Source organism: Myotis myotis, unplaced genomic scaffold (assembly GCF_014108235.1).
Source record: "Myotis myotis isolate mMyoMyo1 unplaced genomic scaffold, mMyoMyo1.p scaffold_m19_p_4, whole genome shotgun sequence".
Taxonomy (NCBI): Eukaryota; Metazoa; Chordata; class Mammalia; order Chiroptera; family Vespertilionidae; genus Myotis; species Myotis myotis.
This window is the reverse complement of record NW_023416346.1, coordinates 94375204-94396523: the sequence shown is the minus strand read 5'-3', so window position 1 is coordinate 94396523 and position 21320 is coordinate 94375204. Positions and strand designations below refer to the sequence as shown.

Here is a 21320-nt window from a genome sequence, read left to right as displayed (position 1 = left end):
TTGCTGCCAACTCCCTTCTATTGGCAAACCCTAGTAAATTTGACTGCTTTAGAGTTTTAAAGACATCCAGGTAAAAGTCCACCAAGTTCTGTTTGAAAACTTATTGCCAAGATCTGAATATAATGGGACCACAGTTCCTGATTGGAGGCACTGGAGGTCTTTGAGGATTCAAGAGAGATTGCTCTGATTGTTCTGTCTAGTGCAGTGATGGCAAACCTTTTGAGCTCGGCATGTCAGCATTTTGAAAAACCCTAACTTAACTCTAGTGCCATGTCACATATAGAAATTTTTTGATATTTGAAACCATAGTAAAACAAAGACTTATATTTTGGATATTTATTTTATATATTTAAATGCCATTTATCAAAGAAAAATCAACCAAAAAAATGAGTTTGTGTGTCACCTCTGACACGCGTGTCATAGGTTCACCATCACTGGACTAGTGGCCCTCATGAAAGTATAATGGGCTAAGTTGAAGGGGGCGTGCATATGGAACTACTGAAGGTGCTATTGTAGGGCTTTACACACCCAAGTAGAGTCATTGGTGTTTAATAGGAAGATAAATGGCACTGAACATCATGTTGTCTCTCTATCAGGCCTGGGGACCTTGCTTTGGCCAGCTGTGCCCCCCAAAATTGTGAAGAATTAAGATTATCTGCCAAGGTGCTCTTTTTCATTCTCCAGTCCCAAGTTAGTAATTCTGTTACCATGATATAAAGTGAAAAGAATTAGTGATTTCTGAGGCAAAAAAGGAGTAGTTTGAAAGGGGTGGCAAAGGGCACTGGTAGTAGGTTAAATGGGTACAGTGCTGTAGTGGACCACGGAGTTATAGTCGGGTGGTGGACTGTGGCATTCAAGGGTAGAATCCAGTGGCAGAAGTGAAGTCTCTTTAATCTGGTCTTCCTCTTCAAGCTCAAAGGCTGAATGGTATTCCATAAGCTCCATCTCAGTCTCACTCTGAAGGGACTCCTGGTTCTTGATGACAGTATTCAGGCTGGTAAGAGAGGAAAAGAAACACACTTAGCCTAGATCTGATGATTTTAGAGATAGGAGGGCATATTTTAGACAGATGGATGCTAGATATTGGCAGACATGTGGAAAGACTGAAGCTTCTTTTAAAAATACCAAGTTTTTCCCTTTGGTAAGCACAGGTCTCCATGAACTATGGTGACCTGCGTTAAGCACATGCAGAAACTCAGGCAATAGAAACTGTGGCCTCTTCTAGCAGGCAATTTTTTTATCTGACTGTGGAAAGCCATTAGTAATATTTACAATGTGGCATATGTCTACTGCTAACACTTACTCAAGGCCCAAGAAGTTTTACAGAGATGTGTAACCTTGGAAGATTCGTGATGTGTGCTTCAACTTCCTCAACTGTGGGATGAATTTGAGGAAAGAGAGTTGAATTAGATAACCTTTAAACTCTTTATGGTTCTAATATTTTCTTTGAATATTTTGGGCCTATAAAAATGGCAATCACATACAGGTTAACTTAAAGCTTTGAGGTGTCATGCTCTCTGTCACAGAAAGAATCTCCTGTGACCCTAGTCTTGTTTCTTCCTCTTCATTATCACTCACATTCTTCATATGTAAAAGAAGGAATGAAAGGTCGCTAGGCATACCAGAGTGGTTGCAGTAGGGGTGGAAGACTAGGAAGCAATTCTTTTCTTTGGACCCTGGGGCACTGAGTTTCTCTTCTGATATTCCTTTCTTCCTCATCCTGAGCCCCTATGCCACAAAGGAACTTCCCCTTATTTGTCTCTATCACCTAACAATTCCTGAGATCCCTTAGTGGAAGTTAAAGCCTGAGGGCACTCCCCCAAAGGGGCCTTCCTTGTTGTACAGACTGTTTAGGGCCTCAGGACCTTTGTAGCCCAGGCCCTGGGTTATGATCTGGGGACAAAAGCCCCAGTTTTCCTACCAGTTTAACAAAACTCTTAATAGGTGTTTAATGAGATTCTTTTACATAAAATATTTTATTAGGAACTTTATTTTTATTGTACAGGAGACTCTAGGAATCAAAATAAATGACATTTTTTTCTTTTTCCTGAAACATAATTCAATGATATATAGAATTTTTCAAGTTGAGGAAATGGTACAGCTTCCCGCATGCTATTCTTGAATGAGCTTCAGTGTGTTCAGGGAATGGGGGAAAAGAAATCATCTCTGAGGGGTCCACACCTCTGTAACAAAGTGTACCACTGACGTGGTTGTCATGCCATTTAAAGGTATATGGTTCTTCTGTCAAGTAGAAGATGCCTTCACCACTGCCACTTATTCTTTTGTGGCTTAAGACTTTTATCTCCTGGGTAAGAGCAGCCAACTCTGAAAGAGGCTAGATGTAAAAAATGTTATATCATCTCCCATTGGGAAGAAACTTGTAAGTTTTTTCCAAAATGTAGACCTCATTTCCCCACTATGGATCAACCTGCTTATTCTCCAATCTGTCCAACACTTCTTGGCCTCCTTCATACTCTGCCTTTGCCCATGCTTTCCTATAACTGGAATACTTTCTTTCTTTTTACACTCTTATCTAAATTCTACTTACCATCCCAGGTCTTATTCAGATCCTACTTTGCCAGATATATCCTACCAGCCCAGTAGGCAAGCACCCCTTTCCCCCACTTGCTCTGAACTCCTAAAAATTGTAGTTAAAAGAGAAGACTCTAGTGGCCAAAATTCTATGTTCAAATCAAGCTCTGCTATTCATTAAGTTAATAAATATCTTTTTGCATTAGTTTCCCTGTCAAAGAAACACATAGAATTGAGACGGTTGAATAAACGTTTATATAGAAACTACTTGGAACAACCTGGAACATGGTAAGTGTTTTAAAGGTGTTAGCTATTTTTGAAAACACCCAAGCAGTGAAAAATTACAAAAAAATAAGGAAAGTGTAAGGGGACTCAGAACAACATCATTATAGTGGTACCTGAACAAAAAGAGAGAGAGAGAGAGAGCAAGGACTCAAGAAAGTATTTGAAGACATAATGGCTGAAAACTTCTTTAATCTGGTGAAGGAAAATGACACACCTGTCCAGGTGCACAGAGTCCCAATGAAGATGAACCCAAAGCAGCCCACAACTAGACACATCATGAATAAAATGGCAGCCATTAAAGAAAAAGAGAGAATCTTAAAGCAGCATGAGGAGGACAATTAGTTACCTACAAGGGAATTCCCATAAGTATCAGCAGATTTCTCAAAGAAACACCTCAACATAATTTGGCATGAAATATTGAAAGTGATTAAGAGCAAGGACCTACAACCAAGAGTACTTTACTCAGCAAGTAAAATTGAAGGAGAATAAAGAGCTTCTCAAATTAAAACTAAAAGTTAAAAGAGTTCATTATGACCGAACCATCGTTACAAGATGTGTTAAAGGGTCTTCTTTATGAAGAAGAAAAAAAAAATAAAAATAGTTATAAAGAATAAAATAGCAATGAAATACATACCTATCAATAATTAATTTAAATGTAAATGCATTATATGCTCCAATTAAAAGACATTGGGTAGTTGAATAAATAAGCAAACATGATCCATATATATGCTGTTGACAAGAGACCCACCTCAACACAAAAAATAAAGGAATAGAAAAAATAAAGTAAAGGGATAGAAAAATATATTTTGTGCAAACAAAATTTTTAAAAGCTGGGGTTGCAATACTTACATTAGACAAATAAACTTTAAAACAAAGGCTAGAGAGTTGAGAAAATGGCAGCCGAATAGGCAGACCAGTCTGGCACCTCATCCCAGGGCCAGGCTGGAAATACAACTAAGTTGGAGAACATTCACCTAGAATTAACAACTGAGGTCCAGTTGAGGAGGTGACTTATAATAGGGAAGAACAGAAAACCACTGGAGATGGGTAGAAAGGGCGAGGTCACAAGAAGAGTAGGCCCAACCCCCAGGGATGGCAAGGGATGCTGAGAGAGAAAAGAGCACTGTGCTATGGGAAGAATTGTTCCAGGAGCACAGACTGGACTCCAAACACCTAACCAGCTGCACTACCCAACCCATGGTGGCACTTCCTGATCCATAGCAGGGCGATCCGCAGTGCATGTTTCATCCAATCAGCTGCGAAAGGTAGCAGGACTGCTGACAGCAACCGAGTCTATACCCAGCAGACCAGAGCCAGTGGGAGAGAGAGTCACAGTTTCGTGGGTTTTTAAAAAATCTCTAAACCCAGAGCACAGGAGTTTTCATTTGCAACTACACACCTGAGGCATTGACGCAGGAAGGGAGATGTGAACTTGAGATGTCTGAGGAGAGGCTTGGGTGGGAAGCAGGGCAGAAAGACTTGGAAAAGCAATAGCCAGAGTGCTGCATTGGGTTGTTCATGTTTCCAAAACAGCCATTTTTCCTGGGAGGAGCTAGCTGCTCCCAATCCAGAGGGCAGGTGTGGGGCGGGGGGAACAAAACACAAAACTCCAACTAGGTGATATTGCCTGCCATACCCTGCATTCTGAGCTTTACTGAGGAAACAAAGGCAGAGGCCAAGATTATGGGCCTGAACAGTCTCAAGGAGCCTTTTTGACTGCATTGGAGGAAGGGCCATCTGACCCAGTATTCCACACAAGGACCTCTCTCCAGCCAAGAGCAGAGTAATATTTTGGGCCACTCACAGAGGAGTAGCTCTAGGACCAGGGAAAAAACAAACCAACAACAAAAAAAACAACCATAGAACCCACAGATGCCGGGTCAGCGGTGGCCACTGGCATCCCCCACCCCCAAGATGGCGTCCAAGCGGGAGAGCAACACGGGCCTGTGGCTACGCAACAAGCTGGGCGCCACGGACGAGCTGTGGGCGCCAAGGAGCATCACCTCACTGCTCACGGCCATAGTCATCGACAACATCTGCCTCTGCTTCCGTGGCCTCTCGTCTCAGTGAAGCTCAAGCTGCTGCTTGGGACACTGCACCTCCGGAGTTGTACGGTGGCGAGATGAAAGGCGCCCTGATGAAGATCATCCAGCTGGCTACCCTGAACTCGGACCCCTGGGTGCTCAGGGTAGCCAACATTCTCAAGTTTTTTTTCCAGACCCGGGCTCGCTTAACCTTGATCTTGAAAAGCAGAATCCCAACATTCAGAATATTCTAGAACTTCGAGAGGTGACCGAGTGTGACGCATCTGCCATGCTGCCTCTCGAGTGCCGGTACTTGAATAAAAGCACCCTGATGATCTTCACCGGCCCCCTCAGCCCCTCCGGTGAAATACTTCCAGCTGAAGAGGAAACCAAAGAGTGCCACGCTGAGGGATCAGCTCCTGCAGAAACCCCCTGAGACTGCCCATCAGCTGAAGAGGAGCACAGGGGTGCCCTTCGACACCAAAGGCCGGGGGCTGCTCTGCAAGATGGACACCACAACTCCACTCAAAGGCATCCCAAAGCAGGTGCCCTTCTGGAGCTCCATGGCCCCCAGTGTCTTCAGCCCTGCGGGGAATCAGACCCCCATCCCACCCTTGAGGACACCTCTGCGAAAGGAGAGGGGCATGAAGCTGCTTCACATTTCTGAGCTGGATACAATCGGTGCTGGCCGAGAGGCAAATAGAAGAAGGAAGATGTTGGACACGAAAGTGGTGGAAAAGCCGGCCAAGGAGGAGACGGTCATCAAGAATGCCACCCTCCCTCGTGGCCAATGGAATTTAAGAAAAATAAAAAAGGCAAGCCTATAACAAGCAGAGCTGTCACTAAAATTAGGAAGTTATAACTTTTTTGGTTAACTTTAACATTAAAAAATGTAATATTGAATCCAAAAAAGTGACTTAGATCACACAAAAAGTTACCCATCTTAAAACTTAAAAAATAAGTCCAAAACATCCCGAGAACATATCTAAAGCCTGGGGTCTGGGGCTCAGCAGCATGGTGAAGTCCAGCCTCTCAGAAGTTAGAGCCTCGTTCTCCTGGTGACTGGTCTTTGGTCATTACGGCATTATGACCACTGGGTTTTTATTATATATAGATAATGAACTCTCAGAAAGAAAAACTGAAAAAAATTCAACTTACCATTACAACAACAAAAAATAAGATACTAGGAATAAAATTAACCAAGGAAGTAAAAGACTTATACTAGGAAAACTACAGGATGTTGGGGGTGGGGGTGGGGGGAAGGAAGGTATAAACAAGTGGAAGAATATAGCGTGTTCATGGATTGGTAGAATTAACATCATTAAAATGTCCATATTACCTAAAAAACTCTATACACATTCAATGCAATCTTTATTAAAATAGTGTGCCTGATCTGTAGGTTTTGGTGGACTGGCTGGCAAATTTGCCAGGTAGTGTGTGGGCCCTGCCCTGCCATATTGGTGAGCTGGGCATCTGGCCAGCCCTGCAGCCTCCACCAGCAGAGAGGCACCTGTCCTAGCCTTACCACTGGAGAGACACCCTGCACTAGTGGAGAAGCGCCTGGCCCAGACTATACCCTGCACCAGTGGAGAAGCATCTGGTCTTCCCCAAACCCCCACAAGCAGAATGCCTGGCCTGTGCCAACACCTTGACAAGAGGCCTCGCTGGACACAGGGACGTGCTGCCCTGAATCAGCACGCCTAACCCAATGCCCCTGGATGACTGGCTGCCTCTTAGAAGTGGCCTAACACCCTCTGAGCCCTCTGATGAACAAACCTGCCACAGTGACCCAGCACACTTCATAGGGTGTCTCCAGAAGATCAGATCCAAATCTGTGACCTGGAGTGATCAGTTGCCACAGCTAGGCACATATTAATTAATACAAAGGGACAGCCAAAATGGGCAGACAAAAAATAGGCTCCAAATGAAATAACAGGAAGAATCTTAGGAAAAGGAACTAATTAAATGGAAGCTAGCAATTTATCAGATAAAGAGTTCAAATTGGTTATAAGAATGCTCAAGGTTGAGAAAGAAGAACAAAGTTAGAGGAATCATGCCACCTAATATCAAACTATACTACAAGGCCAAAATAATTTAAAAAGCATGGTACTGGCATAAAACAGACATATAAATCAATGAAACAGTGTAGAGAGCCCAGAAATAAACCTACACCTTTATAGTCAGTTAATATTTGACAAAGGAGGCACAAGCATACAATGGACTAAAGATAGTCTAGTCATTAAAGGGGGAAACTTGGACAGATACATGCAAAAAAAAAAAAAGAAAGAAAGAAAGAAACTAAACCACATTCTTATACTGCACACAAGAATAAACTCAAATGGATTAAAAACTTAAATGTTAAACCCAAAACCATAAAACTCTAGAAGAAAACATACAGTAAAATATCAGACATTTCTCCTAGCAATATTTTTTCTGATATATCTCCTTGGTCAAGGAAACAAAAGAAAAAAGAAACAAATGGGACAACATCAAACTAAAGAGTTTTTGCACAGCAAAAGAAACCATCAACAAAATGAAAGGACAACCCACTGAATGGGAGAACATATTCATCAATGATACATCTGATAAGGGGTTAATATCCAAAATTTATAAAGAACTTATAGAACTCAATACCAAAAACCCCCAAACAATCCAATTAAAAAATGCCCAAAAGATCTGAATTGATATTTCTCCAAAGAGAACATACAGATGGCCAATAGACATATGAAATGATGATCAATGTCACGAATCATCAGAGAAATGCAAATTAAAATCACAATGAGATATTACCTCATACCTGCAAAAAAGACTATCATCAATAAATTAACAAGCAACAAGTGTTGGTGAGGATGTGGAAAAAAGAGGACCCTAGTGCACTGTTGGTGGAAATGCAGATTTGTGCATACACTGTGGAAAACAGTAGAGAGGCACCTCAAAAACTTAAAAATTTAACTTCCTTATGACCCAGTTCTTCCACTTCTGGGAATTTATTTGAAGAATCCAAAAATACTAATTTGAAAGAATATATGTACCCCATCTTCATTGCAGCATTATTTACAATAATCAAGATTTGGAAGCTGGTCTGGTATCTTTCAGTAGTTGAATGGATTAAAAAGCTGTGGTATAAAAAACAAAAACAAACAAAACAAAACAAAAAAACTGTGGTACATTTACACAATGCCAGGAAAAGGAAGAAAAGTTTACCTTTTGTGACATCATGGATATACCTGGAAACCATTATGCTAAGTGAAATCAGCTGGTCAGAGAAAGACAAGTACAATATGATTTCACTCATATGTGGAGTTTAATGAACAAATTGAACTACCAATCAAAATAGAGACAGACTCATAGATAGAGAGCAGGCAGATAGCTCTGGTGTGGGGGGAGTTTTGGGGGGTGAAAGGATTGAGCAAAAAATAATAAAAAGAGAGAACTCATGGACATGGGCAACAACATGGTAATTGTAGGTGGAGGTTTGTGGGTGGGGGGAAAGAGGGCATAGAGTGGATAAATGATGATGGAGAAAATAAAATAAATTTAAAAACAACAACAACAAAATGGATGTTTAAGGAACATAATGAGAACAGTAGCAGGAAAAAGGATGTAGAAACTATGAGATATTATCAGTCAGAAATGAAGAATACCATATGTGAAATACAGAATACACTGGAAGGAATAGCCAGTAGGCTGGATGAAGCAGCAGATCGGATCAGTGAATTAGAAGATGAGATAGAAAAATATCACTCAAACAGAATAGCATAAAGCAAAAATAATTAAAAGCAAGAGAATAGTTTAACGGAACTTTGGGACATCATAGAAAGTAACAACATCTGCATCATAGGTGTGCCAGAAGGAGAAGAAAACAAGCATGTGATAGAAAACCTCTTTGAAGAAACAGTGATAGTAAATTCCCCTAGTCTTGTGAAGGAAAATGCCACATAAGTTCAGGAAGCGCAGAGAGTCCCAATTAAGATGAACCAAAGAGATCCACACCAAGACATATCATAATTAAAATGACCAAGATTAAAGACAAAAAGAGAATCTTAAAAGAAGCAAGAGAGAAACAGTTACTACAAGGGAGTTCCCATAAGACTGTCCACTGATTTCTCAACAGAAACACTTCAGGCCAGAAGGGATTGGCATGAAATATTCAAAGTAATGAAGATCAAGAAAAGTGCAACCAAGACTGTTCTATTCATCAAGGCTATCAGTTAAAATCAAAGGCGAAATAAAGAGCTTCCCAGACAAAAGTATACTAAAGGAGTTCATTACCACCAAACCAACATTGCAAGAAATACTAATGGAACTGCTTTAAGAAGAGAGAAACATAGGCATAAAGATAAAAATGTCAATAAATAAATACCTATTAATAATATATTAAATCAACAGCCATAGGGTAGCCAAATGAATAAGAAAACACAACCCATAAATATGCTGTCTACAAGAGACCCACTTCAGAACAAAAAATACACACAGGCTGAAAGTAAAGGGATGCAAAAAAAAAAAAAAGAATTCCATACAAATGGAAATGAAAAAAAGCTGGGGTAGCAATATTTATATCTGACAAAATAGACATAGACTTTAAAACAAAGGCCATAAAGGAGACAAAGAAGGTCACTACATAATAATTAAGGGATTGATACAACAAGAGTATAGAATTCTTAAAAACATATATGCTCCCAATATTGGAGCACCTAAATATATATATATATTTATAAATATATATATATCTTGGTGGACTGTAATGGAGAAAGCAACAGCAATACAGCCATACTGGGGGACTTTCACACCCCACTGTCATCAATGGTTAGATCTTCCAGACAAAAAATCAACAAGAAAACAGTGAACTTAAATGATACACTAGATTAGATGGATTTAATTGATAATTACAGAACATTTCATCCCAAAGAAGCAGAATATACACTCTTCTCAAGTGCACATGAGTTATTCTCAAAGACAGACCACATGTTAGAATGCAAAATAAGTCTTAACAAATTTAAGAAGTTTGAAATCATATCAAGCATATTCTCGGACCATAATGGCATAAAACTATAAATCAACCATAATAAAAAGCTCAAAAATATTCAAACATGTGGAAGCTAAATAGCATTTTATTAAACAATGAATGGGTTATCAATGAGATCAAGGAATAAATTAAAAATAACTTGGAAACAAATGAAAATGAAAACACAAACATCCAAAATCTATGGGACACAAGGAAAGAAGTCCTGAGAAAGTTCATAGAGTTACAAGTCTACCTCAAGAAGCAAGAAAAATCTCTAGTAAACAATATAACCCTACGCCTAAAAGAATTGGAAAAAGAACAGTAGAAAAAGCTGAGAGCAAGTAGAAAGAAGGAAATAATAAAGATCAGAGCAGAAATAAATGACATAGAAATGAAACAAACAAAATAAAAAAAAAAACAGCACAAAATATCAATGAAACAAAAGCTGGTTCTTTGAAAGGATAAACAAAATTGACAAACCTTTAACCAGAGTTATCAAGAAACAAAGAGAGAGGATCCAAATAAATAAAATCAGAAATCAAAGAAAAGAGGTAACAACTGATATCATAAAAATACAAATGTTTGTAAGAAAATATCACAATTATGTGCCAACAAAAATGACAACCTAGGCAAAATGTACAAATTCCTAGAAACATACAATCTTCCAAAACTGAATCAGGAAAAAGTGGAACACCTGAATAGACCAATAACAACTGGTGAAATTGAAGCAGTAATAAAAAATAAAAAATATATAAAAAATAAACCTCCCAGGAAACAAAAGTCCTGGACTGGATGGCTTTACAGACGGATTTTACCAAACATTCAAAGAAGAATACCTATCCTCCTCAAACTTTTCCAAAATATTCAACAGGAAGGAAGACTTCCAAGTTCTTTTTATTAGGCCAACGTTATCCTGATACCATAACCAGGTAAAGACATAACAAAGAAAGAAAATTAGAGACAAATATCCCTGATGAACATAGATGCTAAAATTTTCAGCAAAATGTTACCAAATCAGATCCTGCCATGCATTAAAAAATCTTACACCATGATCAAGTGCAATTTATTCTGGGGACGCAAGGTTGGTCCAATATTTGCAAATCAATAAACGTGCTACATTGCATAAACAAAATGAAAAATAAATATCACAGGGTCATATCAATAGATTCAGAAAAAACATTCAATAAACTCCAGCATGCATTCATGATAAAAACTCTCAGCTAAGTGAAATACGTCAGACAGAGAAAGACAAATACCATGATTTCACTTATAGGTGGAATCTAAAGGACAAAATAAACAAAAAAACAAAACAAAATAGAAACAGACTCATACAGAGAACAGACTGACAGTTATCAGATGGGAGGGGGCTTGGGTGACTGGGTGAAAAATATGAAGGATTGAAAATTACAAATTGGTTGTTTCAGAATAGTCAGAGATATACAGATTACAGCATTGGGAATATAGTAAATAATATTATAACTGTTTATGGGGTCAGGTGGGTGGGTACTTGAAACATTGGGGGGAACACTATGTAAAGTACATGATTTTCTAACCACTATGCTGTACATCTGAAACTAATACAGAATGATATTGAATATCAACTGTAATTGAAAAATAAAAACAGGAATTAACTATTGATATGGACAACAACTTAGATGAAAGTGAAGGAAAGGATGTTTAGGGAGAAGAATGCCAATCTCAGTAGGGTACCTATTGCATGATACCATTTATGTATATAATATTTGTGAAGTAACATAATTATACAGATGGAAAATATATTGGTTGCTCTGGGCTATGGACAGGGAGAGAGGGTGTGGCATAGTTATAAAGTGGTAGCATAAGGGGCCAATAGTACCTGTGGTTATGGTACTATTTCTTCTCTTGATAGGTGGTGATTACACAAAGCTGTATGTGCTTTAAAATTGCTCAGAGCTATAAATACTCACACACATTCATATGTAACTAGGGGAATGTGAATAGCTCCATGGATTCTATCAATATTATTTCCTTGATTGTGACATTGCACTATAGTTACACAAGATGTTAAAATTAGAAGTCTGAGTGAAGGATGCTTGGGACTTCCATATTTCTTTACACATTACTATATACCACAATTCTTTAAAAATGAAAAGTCAAAATGAACATAAAAATTTAAGAAATTTTAAAAATTTAGAAAGCAAATGCTGTCTTTGGATTTTTTGGGCCCTTGCAACCTTGTAAGTTCTGGTGTGGTAAAAACACATTCATCTAAGGGGGGACAAAATAAATATTTTGCATGACAGAGGTAGGATATAAATAAGATAGGTGAAATTTATTTTTTTAATATATATTTTATTGATTTTTTTACAGAGAGGAAGGGAGAGAGATAGAGAGTTAGAAACATCGATGAGAGAGAAACATCGATCAGCTGCCTCCTGCACATCTCCCACTGGGGATGTGCCCGCAACCCAGGTACATGCCCTTGACCGGAATCAAACCTGGGACCTTTCAGTCTGCAGGCCGGTGCTCTATCCACTGAGCCAAACCGGTTTCGGCAAGATAGGTGAAATTTAACTACCTAAATAAAAACTTCCTTGACCCTTTCTAACTCTTAGCAATGATAGTGTGGTGGTGGTGGTGGTGGTGGTGGTGGTGGTGGTGGTGGTGGTAATGGTGGTGATGGTGGTGATGGTATTAAAATACAGATAGCCCCTTCTGAAATGTCTGCCAGATACCTGACCAAGCAGCTCAACTGGTGACTCCCTTTCCAATGTGCCAGCAATGAGAAATAAAAAACCTCAAATGCAAATTTCAAAAAAAATCAGTTAATTCCTACATAAAAGAGGAATAAAACTCATCTTTATAAATTAACTTAGCCATGGGCCAGGCACTGAGCTATGTGATTTATACTTATTCACTGGCTTAATATATATCATTACCTTATGAAGTGGAGAATACTCCCTTTTTCATATAGATAAAGAAACTGACTCATAGTATTGCTATTACTTGCCCAAGGTCTCACATACTCAGCTGGGAGGATGTAGAATGAGGGCCGGTACATAAATGTATACCAATCTGTAAAATGTTTTCCCCCAAAGCAAAAGAATATAATGGATGCAAATGTTACTTTTTTGAAGACTCTAAACACATAAGTATTAAAAAAAATAAAGTAGGCTGTAAGGTCCTTGTAATGTCCTTGTTCTTTGAATAATATATTCTTAATTGTATGGTTGTTTTTGTGGGCACAGATATTCACGTACATCAGAACGATGGCTTGGATGGATGGGATGGGTGAAGAATGTCAAACCTGTGACACATGTTAAATCGGAAAGCTTTCTCTTGAGAGAAGCAAGTAACCCAAGCTATAGGTAGCACAACTATCTTGCAAGTAACAATCCACTGCCCAGGTGCTATTGGAAAAAAATGCATTTTCCCTTTCAATAAAAATAATTGTAGACAATAGTCTGGAATGCACCTGTAGCATTCACTTTGGGAAAAAGAGGTAGCACTTGTCACTTTACCTCTGGCTACCTCCTTTGAGAATTTTTCCCTCTACTTAATTACAGAGCTAAAGAGAACCTTCAAGGGGTAAGTAAGCTTCTGAAACTGGTGAATGCTTGAAGTGAGGAAAACAGGTCACTCCCCAGAAAAAAAGAACTTCACAGTGGGAGAACCTCTGTCTGCCAGTGTTGCTTCTGAACTGTTTCTGAAACACTGTACCATACTTTGAGCTACTGGGATGCACCAAACAGCTGTCATATATCTCTGGGATCACCATACCCAAGTGTCTGTGTGTTTGTTGAAGGTTCACTGCCTGATTCTGTGTGTTTACCTTTGGATTTATTTAGAAATTATACATATTGGAAAAAGTATCTATCCAGGAGTCTGGAGAATGGGACTTTAGTTAGCTTTCTGCTAGAGAGAACAAGCTCTAAAGCAAGACTGGATTTAGCAGGAAGTAGAGGGTTGAAATCCTGTCTCCAATACTTAGTAGTTGTCAGAACCTTGTAAATTATTTAAACTTTCAATATTTACCTCATGCAACTGTTGTGAAGACTGAGTAATTGGTGCATGGTGTAAGAGTATAGTAGTTGTACTTATTATTGTCATTATTATTATTATTATTATTATTGTTATTCTAAAGAGTGCCTTGGACCAAAGTTTATCTCTCTGGGCATCCACACCTATGAAACAAGAATCTTGAAATACACTAGGCCTTGAAGGTCTTTCCTGATCTAATGGTGACAGATAAGTTTTGGAGTAAAGAAAAGTGAGGCAGTGCATATGAGGTTCTCTTGCTAACTTTATTTGAGACTGTCAGCAGTCTGTCTCTTCCTCCTGAATGTATGAGCAGAACCCAGAGGTAAGTGTGTGGAACTGGGGTGAGGGAGAGTGGGTAGAAATCTATCTCTGAACACAAAGATATCATGATCAGAGTGGGTTCATGCCTAACTTAGAAGCTAAACCAGGGGTGTGTTTGTCAGGTATCTTTGGAGAATGACCGTGTAGTGGCATCGACACTTATGCCTTAAACTTCAGCAGGTAAGTGTTTTATACCAAATGTCTGTGTTGAAATTCATATGTTGAAATTTAATTCACAATGTGATGGTATTTAAAGGTGAGGCTTTTGGGAGGTGATTAAGTCATGAGGGTGGAGCCTTTACATGAGGAGGTCAGAAAGCTAGCTCACTCTTCTTTCTGCCATGTGAGGATACCAGTACAAGTCAGTCATCTGCAACGTAGAAGAGGCTTTTTACCAAAACCTGATCATCCTGACATCATGATCTTAGATGTCCAGCATTCAGAACTGTCAGAAATAAATTCTGGTTGTTAGTGAAAAAAACAAATTTAAGATCTTTTATTATAACAGTCCAAACAGTGAGTATGTTTGGAAGGAACTTTGTTAGAAGGTGAAGAGGGTTTATTATTTGCTTTGAAAAAATTCCACTTCAAGTAATTTGCTGCTGATGAAAAGAGTTGGTTCTGCAGAATAATTTCATAGGTATCTATGTGATCATGAAGAAGTTAGGCAGAGAAGAAAGAGCCAAGGATCTGGGGAACTAATAAAACATAAATCATGGTTCTTCAGACATTCAATTTCTTTTGTTGCCTTGGAAGTGGAGTGTGGGGATAAAAGAGAGAAAAGAGTGGATGAAGATCAAGGCTGTGGTCCTTTTTTTAAAAAAATATATATTTTATTGATTTTCTACAGAGAGGAAGGGAGAGGGATAGAGAGTTAGAAACATCGAAGAGAGAGAAACATCAATCAGCTGCCTCCTGCACACTCCCCACTGGGTATGTGCCTGCAACCAAGGTACATGCCCTTGACCGGAATCGAACCCGGGACCCTTCAGTCCGCAGGCCGAAACTCTATCCACTGAGCCAAACTGGTTAGGGCGCTGTGGTCCTTTTAAAACCTTTTACTAAATGGCTATCTTTTGACACTTTGCTTCCAACAATGTTTTGTTGTAGGTATGAATTATGAATCCTACTTTACAGACAAGGAAACTGAGGTCAAGAGATAATCTAATAACAAACATCAACAATCTTCAATGTTCAATAAATATGTCTATTTTCTCACATCCATTCCAAGCCATCATTTCTCACCTTGACTATAGCAATAACCTTCTAACTGATATTCCTACTTCCATTGTTACTTCCTTACAATCTATTCTTTATACAATAGCCAAAGTGATTCTTTTTAAAAATATTTATTTATTGAGTTTTAGAGAGGGAAGGAATGAGAGAGAGAGAGAGAGAGATAGAGAGAGAGAGAGAGAGAGAGAGAGAGAGAGAGAGAGAGAGAGAGAGATCAATTTGTTGTTCCACTTATTTATACATATACTGGTTGATTCTTGTATGTGTCCTGATTCGGGGTCGAACCCATAACCTTGGCATATAAAAACTATGCTCTAACCAACTGAGCTACCCAGCTAGGGCTCAAAGTGATTCTTTAAAAATATATTTGTATTGATTTCAGAGAGAAGAAGGGAGAGGGAGAGAGATAGAAACATTGATGAGAGAGAAACCTCAACCAGCTACTTCTTGCATGCCCCCTGTGGCTTCTGGGGACTATCTGGGAAGATGTCTCTCATCACTAAGGTGAAAAGGTGCACCCATATCCCAAGTGCCACTGAGAGAGAGAAATCATATATTTGGTAACATGTCTTTTATTGACTCTGTGGATTAGATTAATACTAGTATATGTGCATCTCTTCCCTGATTGCATATCCTTAAGTATGGTACTCACTCTAAGGTCATCATCCCATGTGGCCAGAAGTGATTTTCCAGGTGCTTCTGGGTCTTGATCTCATCCCAATTCAGCACAGTTGCATAATCTCCTTCAAAGTCCTGGACAGAAAAAGGATAAAGGTATTAGTGTAGTACCTGACCCATGGAATCAAGCATCTGAGAAGTTGATGAAGGCTTGCAGGATATGGTCTACCCTTCTTCCTTTTAGGAAGCTGAGTACCTAATACCCAGCTAAAAACCATTCCTCAGCTTCCCTTGAAGCCAGGTGTGGCCCTGTGAAATTTAGATATGGGCAGAAGTGATGTGCGAAACTTTAGGGTCATTCCTTAAAAAGAAAATTGCTGGATTTCCATTCTTCCCATTTCTTTCCGGCTTGTATGCAGATAAGCCAGCTGTAAACATGTGAATAAAGACAACCCCCTATGCCCTAAGGAAAAGTAAAGTAACAATAAAAAAAATTAGTGAATAAATCAATAGATCTTTAGATTACTTCCTAGAGCTGAGTTATTTCTTGGTATAAACTGGCCCCTTACTCCTGGACTATCATTATGTGAGAGAGAAAGAAACTTCTAACTTTTTAAACATTTTGTTTAAAGTTGAAAAGCCATTTTATTGAGGAATTTGGAGGAAGATATTTCTATCTTATTAAAATCCTTGTATTTTAGGGATTTTTAAAAATTATAATAGCTTAGTCTATCCCCTAATTAATAAGTTTCTCTGTCAGAGAATAGCCAATGTGGAGTCTCAGAGAAGTATTGTGTTTCTATTTTTGTTTTTCTCATGTTAATTTATGACTGGAGAAAGTCTATACATTTCTTTGGACCCAAGGGTTTACTTATTTTAACTTCTGCATTGGGTTATTAGGTGAAGATAAAATTATCTATGTGTCTTTATTGAAGAATTTGTAAGAAAAAAAGGATAAACCCTCTGTAAAAAGAGGAAATGTTGCCTCCAAACAGCATGGAGGAATGAAACCTGGGTGGCTTCCCACAAGTCAGTGTTTCCAGCACAACGGGCTCTCTTCTCCTGTCAAACACTAGACATGTCACACTTCTGCTAGCAGCTTCCACCCCCCCTCCTCATCTCTCCTCCCCATCCCACAACCCTGAGTCCCCTACAGCCAGGTACCAATGGTTTTCTAAAGGCCCAGGGATAGATGCACTAGGCTTTCCTCTTAACTGGGTCAAAGTGGGTTTTGCTTTGGAAATTCAAACAGGAATGTAAAATGGTTGAGCTCTTTCTATTCCAATCAAAGATGACTACTCCATCTCTTTGAAGGGAGCAAAGGATTACCCTTCTGAATGTGCACACTTGTGGGGTAAATCGACTATATCATAGTCTGCTCTTCGCTAGCATGGAGAATGGAAACAAGGTTAGAAGAATATATAGTATCCATGTTAAAGAGTCACTGAGTTCTAGAGGGCAGAGGGAGCACTGAGACTTCCTAATTCCAGCCAGTGCTCCTGCTGGCTACCCTGAAGTCCTGGGGATGGTCATTCCTCTCCAACTGGGAGATTGTTCTTAATCCACCTGATTAACTTCATCCAGATTTCTGTCACACCATCTCCTTTCAGGGTATTCTGTGTGAACTTGGCCTCCACAGCCACCTGGACCACATCCAAAGTTCCCCAAACACCCCACACAAGAGACTGGAATAAATAAGGGATGGGTGGTTATCAGGAAGTTTCACAAAGACCACCAAGGGTTTATTTTCCAAAATGAGGGAGAATTCATCACCAGCTGGGCTCCAATTGGTGATACTTGGAATGATGCCCAAGTACATCTTGAACTTCACATTGGCAGTTTCCTGAAAGTCATGGCATTTCCCCACATTTGACCCTGCCAAGAAATCTTCAGTCAAACTCCAATGTTATAGCCAATTTTGTCCAGCTGTTTATTCACATCTTTTTTATTTTCCTAGTCCTTGCATAGTTGGGTGACCAGAGCCCCATTGGTCAGGGTGAAGACCTCAGAGCTCATTTTCTTGCTCTCGGTGCCATGGTTCCCCTGCCTTGACATGGTGCTGGCCACCCCAACCTATCTCATCACAGGCCCACTTTGTGACCCCTTCAGACCTATGTGAGGGTTTTATATAAATTTTCATCATGGTATAATCATCCTCTGCTCAAATCAGAGTTCAAATATCAGTTAGGAGTTAAGACTGCTAACATCAGCTTTATAAAGCCATACTGGCAATTGCTAAATGCAAGAGGAGCAATTGGTATTGTGGCAGTTAGACAGACATGAGCAAGGCAAGGATGATGGGCCAGGTACAGAAGCTTACCAGGGTGGAAAGCCCCCAGTGCCTAGCAATGGACAATCAATTATAGGGTGGGACCTCACCCCCTGGGTGATTTTTCCTACAAAGCATATCACTGATCACGTGGTTTGGACCCCCTGACCTTTCCTCCATAGAGATAACATCTATGCCTCAATTTTATTTTAGCTCTAAGCCCAAAAAGCAGCAAAACCAGATCAGTGACTCCATGGTTGCCCTCAGGACCAGCTGCATTGAATAATGACCCCCTACCCTGGCACTCAGGAATCAATCAGTGGAGACCACAACCCTGAGAGGACACAACTGGAAAGCTACTGAATATTCTATTAAGATCTTCCCCTGGGACTTCCCATAAAATCTCCACTTTTAAAACCCTTAGGATGAGGACCTAATGGCTCTCCCTACAAGGAGAACGCCCATGGCTTTCCCTTTCCCCTCCCCCCACCTCCCCCTGCCCCAGGCATGTTACCATTAGCTTCCTCACTCCCAAGCTCCAAAGGCCATTCCTTTATCTCTATAACTTGTTTCCTAAGTCCATTTATTCCAGGAATTACTTCTTCTACCTCTGTGATTGACTAAATAAATATTCTCTTACAGTTTGGGTCTTTGCTCTGAATTCTTTCCTAGCCAGAACCCAAGGACTGAGATTGCTGAAACCAGGTCCAGTGTGACCCCATGGATCTAACACCCAGTGCTATTCCCACTGCCTATAACAGTATGCTGGTTAATGTTTAGCAAATAGCCAACTCCCCCTACCCCCAGAAAAAAAAAAGCTTAATTCAGATAATTCACTAATTTCTATGATATAAATACTCTCACCACAGATGATTTCATTATCAATGTGACATCACAGAATGTGGAAGTTGGGAGGAGATGCACCCAATTGAATCTTGAGAGCTGGTACAAGCCAGATCAAAGCCCTCATTCTGCCATGATTTTAGCTAAAAGATCTTAAGAAAGCTACTTCCACTATCTAAGACTGTTTCCTCATCTGTAAAATGTAGATAATACTTTGACTTTCCTCCTAACTAGAGTTATTGTTAATGTTATAGCATAATAAAAGTTAGGAAAATTCGAGGACAAGTGGAATAGGGAAACTAAGATAGAGTTAAACAGCAGTTTGCAGACACCTGGTAAATCCCATCTTCCCTAAATCAAGGACACTTGAGAATAAATGGTTTGCACTTCTCTTCCTAAGCCAGAGGATAGATAGCTTAAACCACCCTACTCAGGGAACAGATAACAAATCCAATTAGTGTCATTTGTCAGCCACACCCAAGGACCGACAAATTAAAAGAATAAAACTCATTTTGGTACACTAGCATAAAGCTGATGAATATTCTATTAATTCACCCCTAACAATTCCCCTAAAAGCACAGCCTTTAAAACTCCAAAAAAATGAAACTAGATCACCAACTTACACCATACACAAAAATAAACTCAAAATGGATAAAGGACTTAAACATAAGACGGGAAACCATAAAAATACTAGAGGAATCCACAGGCAGCAAAATCTCAGACATATGCTGAAGCAATTTCTTCACTGATACTGCTCCAAGGGCACTGGAAACTAAAGAGAAAATAAACAAATGGGACTACATCAAAATAAAAAGCTTTTGCACAGCAAAGGAAAACATCAACAAAACAAGAAGAAAGCCTACTGCGTGGGAGAACATATTTGCCAATGTTATCACTGATAAGGGTTTAATCGCCAACATTTACAGGGAACTCATACAACTTAACAAAAGGAAGATAAACAACCCAATCAAAAAGTGGGCAACAGACCTAAATAGATACTTTTTAAAAGAAGACAGAAGGCAGGCCAAGAGACATATGAAAACATGCTCAAAGTCACTAATTATCCGAGAGATGCAAATCAAAATGACAATGAGGTACCATCTCACACCTGTCAGAATGGCTATCATCAACAAATCAACAAACGACAAGTGCTGGAGAGGATGTGGAGAAAAAGGAACACTTGTGCACTGCTGGTGGGAATGCAGGCTGGTGCAGCCACTGTGGAGATCAGTATGGAGTTTCCTCAAAAAAACTAAAAATGGAACTCCCATTTGACCCAGTGATCCCACTTCTAGGAATATATCTCAAGAAACTAGAAACACCAATCAGAAAGGATATATCCACCCCTATGTTCACAGCAGCACAATTCACCATAGCTAAGACTTGGAAACAGCCTAAGTGCCCATCAACAGATGAATGGCTGTCACCTGTGTTTATTTTCCTCTCATACAAAAGTTACACATTTGAACTGTCTGCAGGAAGCTGCCCCATCAGCCGTTAGTCGGGAAGATATATTACAATGTAACACTGGGGCAGGGGGCGGGGTGGTGGGTGGTGGGAGGTGCGTCTCAGGTTCGGATCAGACGTGGCGCCAGCCTGCCCTCTCCTTGGCTCTACCCACCTGCAGGGAACCCAACCGTCCTGGTCATGTCTGTCTGTCTGTCCTGAAGATCAAGCCCCACACCCTGTCCCCAAGACAGACAGTTCACGGCAGGGCCTCGGTGCTGGCATGGGGTTTGGTAACTCCCGGAGCCAAGAGGGCCTCTTAATAAGGCACGGGCGGGGCAGCCCGCGGCCAGTCAGTTCACACACACATTGCACCTGCTGTCCTCTCACCGGGCTCACGGCGCCGCTCGCCTGGTGCCTGGCCCCTCTGTGCAGACCACCTCGGGCTCGGGGAGGGTGGGCAGGGCCACTTCTGAATTGAGGGAAGTGGAGCCCCCACCCCATCCCCACCAGCTCCTGGCTGAGAACTGACCGACAGGCTGCAAACACGCCTTGTCCGCGAGTGGCTGGGTTTCTGAGGCCGAGTCTTTGCCTGTGCTATGGAGGGAGACCCGGGGGTGCCCCGAAATGCAGGGTAACCCCGGTTCCCACCGCTGAGGAGCCCCGAGGCCCAGCACAGCGGCAGAGTGGGCGGCTGGGGAAGACTGAGACGACCGAGGAA

General features: G+C 40.3%; 1 protein-coding gene and 2 pseudogenes across 2 annotated transcripts in view; 1 reads left to right on the top strand and 2 right to left on the bottom strand.

Annotated features, from left to right (window-relative positions):
* Nucleotides 1-339: 339 nt before the first annotated feature.
* The window catches only part of LOC118654202 (vascular endothelial growth factor receptor kdr-like), a 463598-nt gene continuing 442617 nt past the window's right edge, over nt 340-21320 (bottom strand). For both annotated transcript variants that reach the window (XM_036305522.1, XM_036305523.1), the window contains exons 30-31: nt 16076-16176; nt 340-994 (exon numbers count right to left, since the gene is read on the bottom strand). In XM_036305522.1, the coding sequence (XP_036161415.1) occupies nt 793-994; nt 16076-16176 (303 nt within the window). In that variant the 3' untranslated portion in view covers nt 340-792. The remainder of the gene's footprint in view (nt 995-16075; nt 16177-21320) is intronic.
* LOC118654255 lies at nt 4732-5668 on the top strand (annotated as a pseudogene).
* On the bottom strand, nt 17571-18096 carry LOC118654204 (annotated as a pseudogene).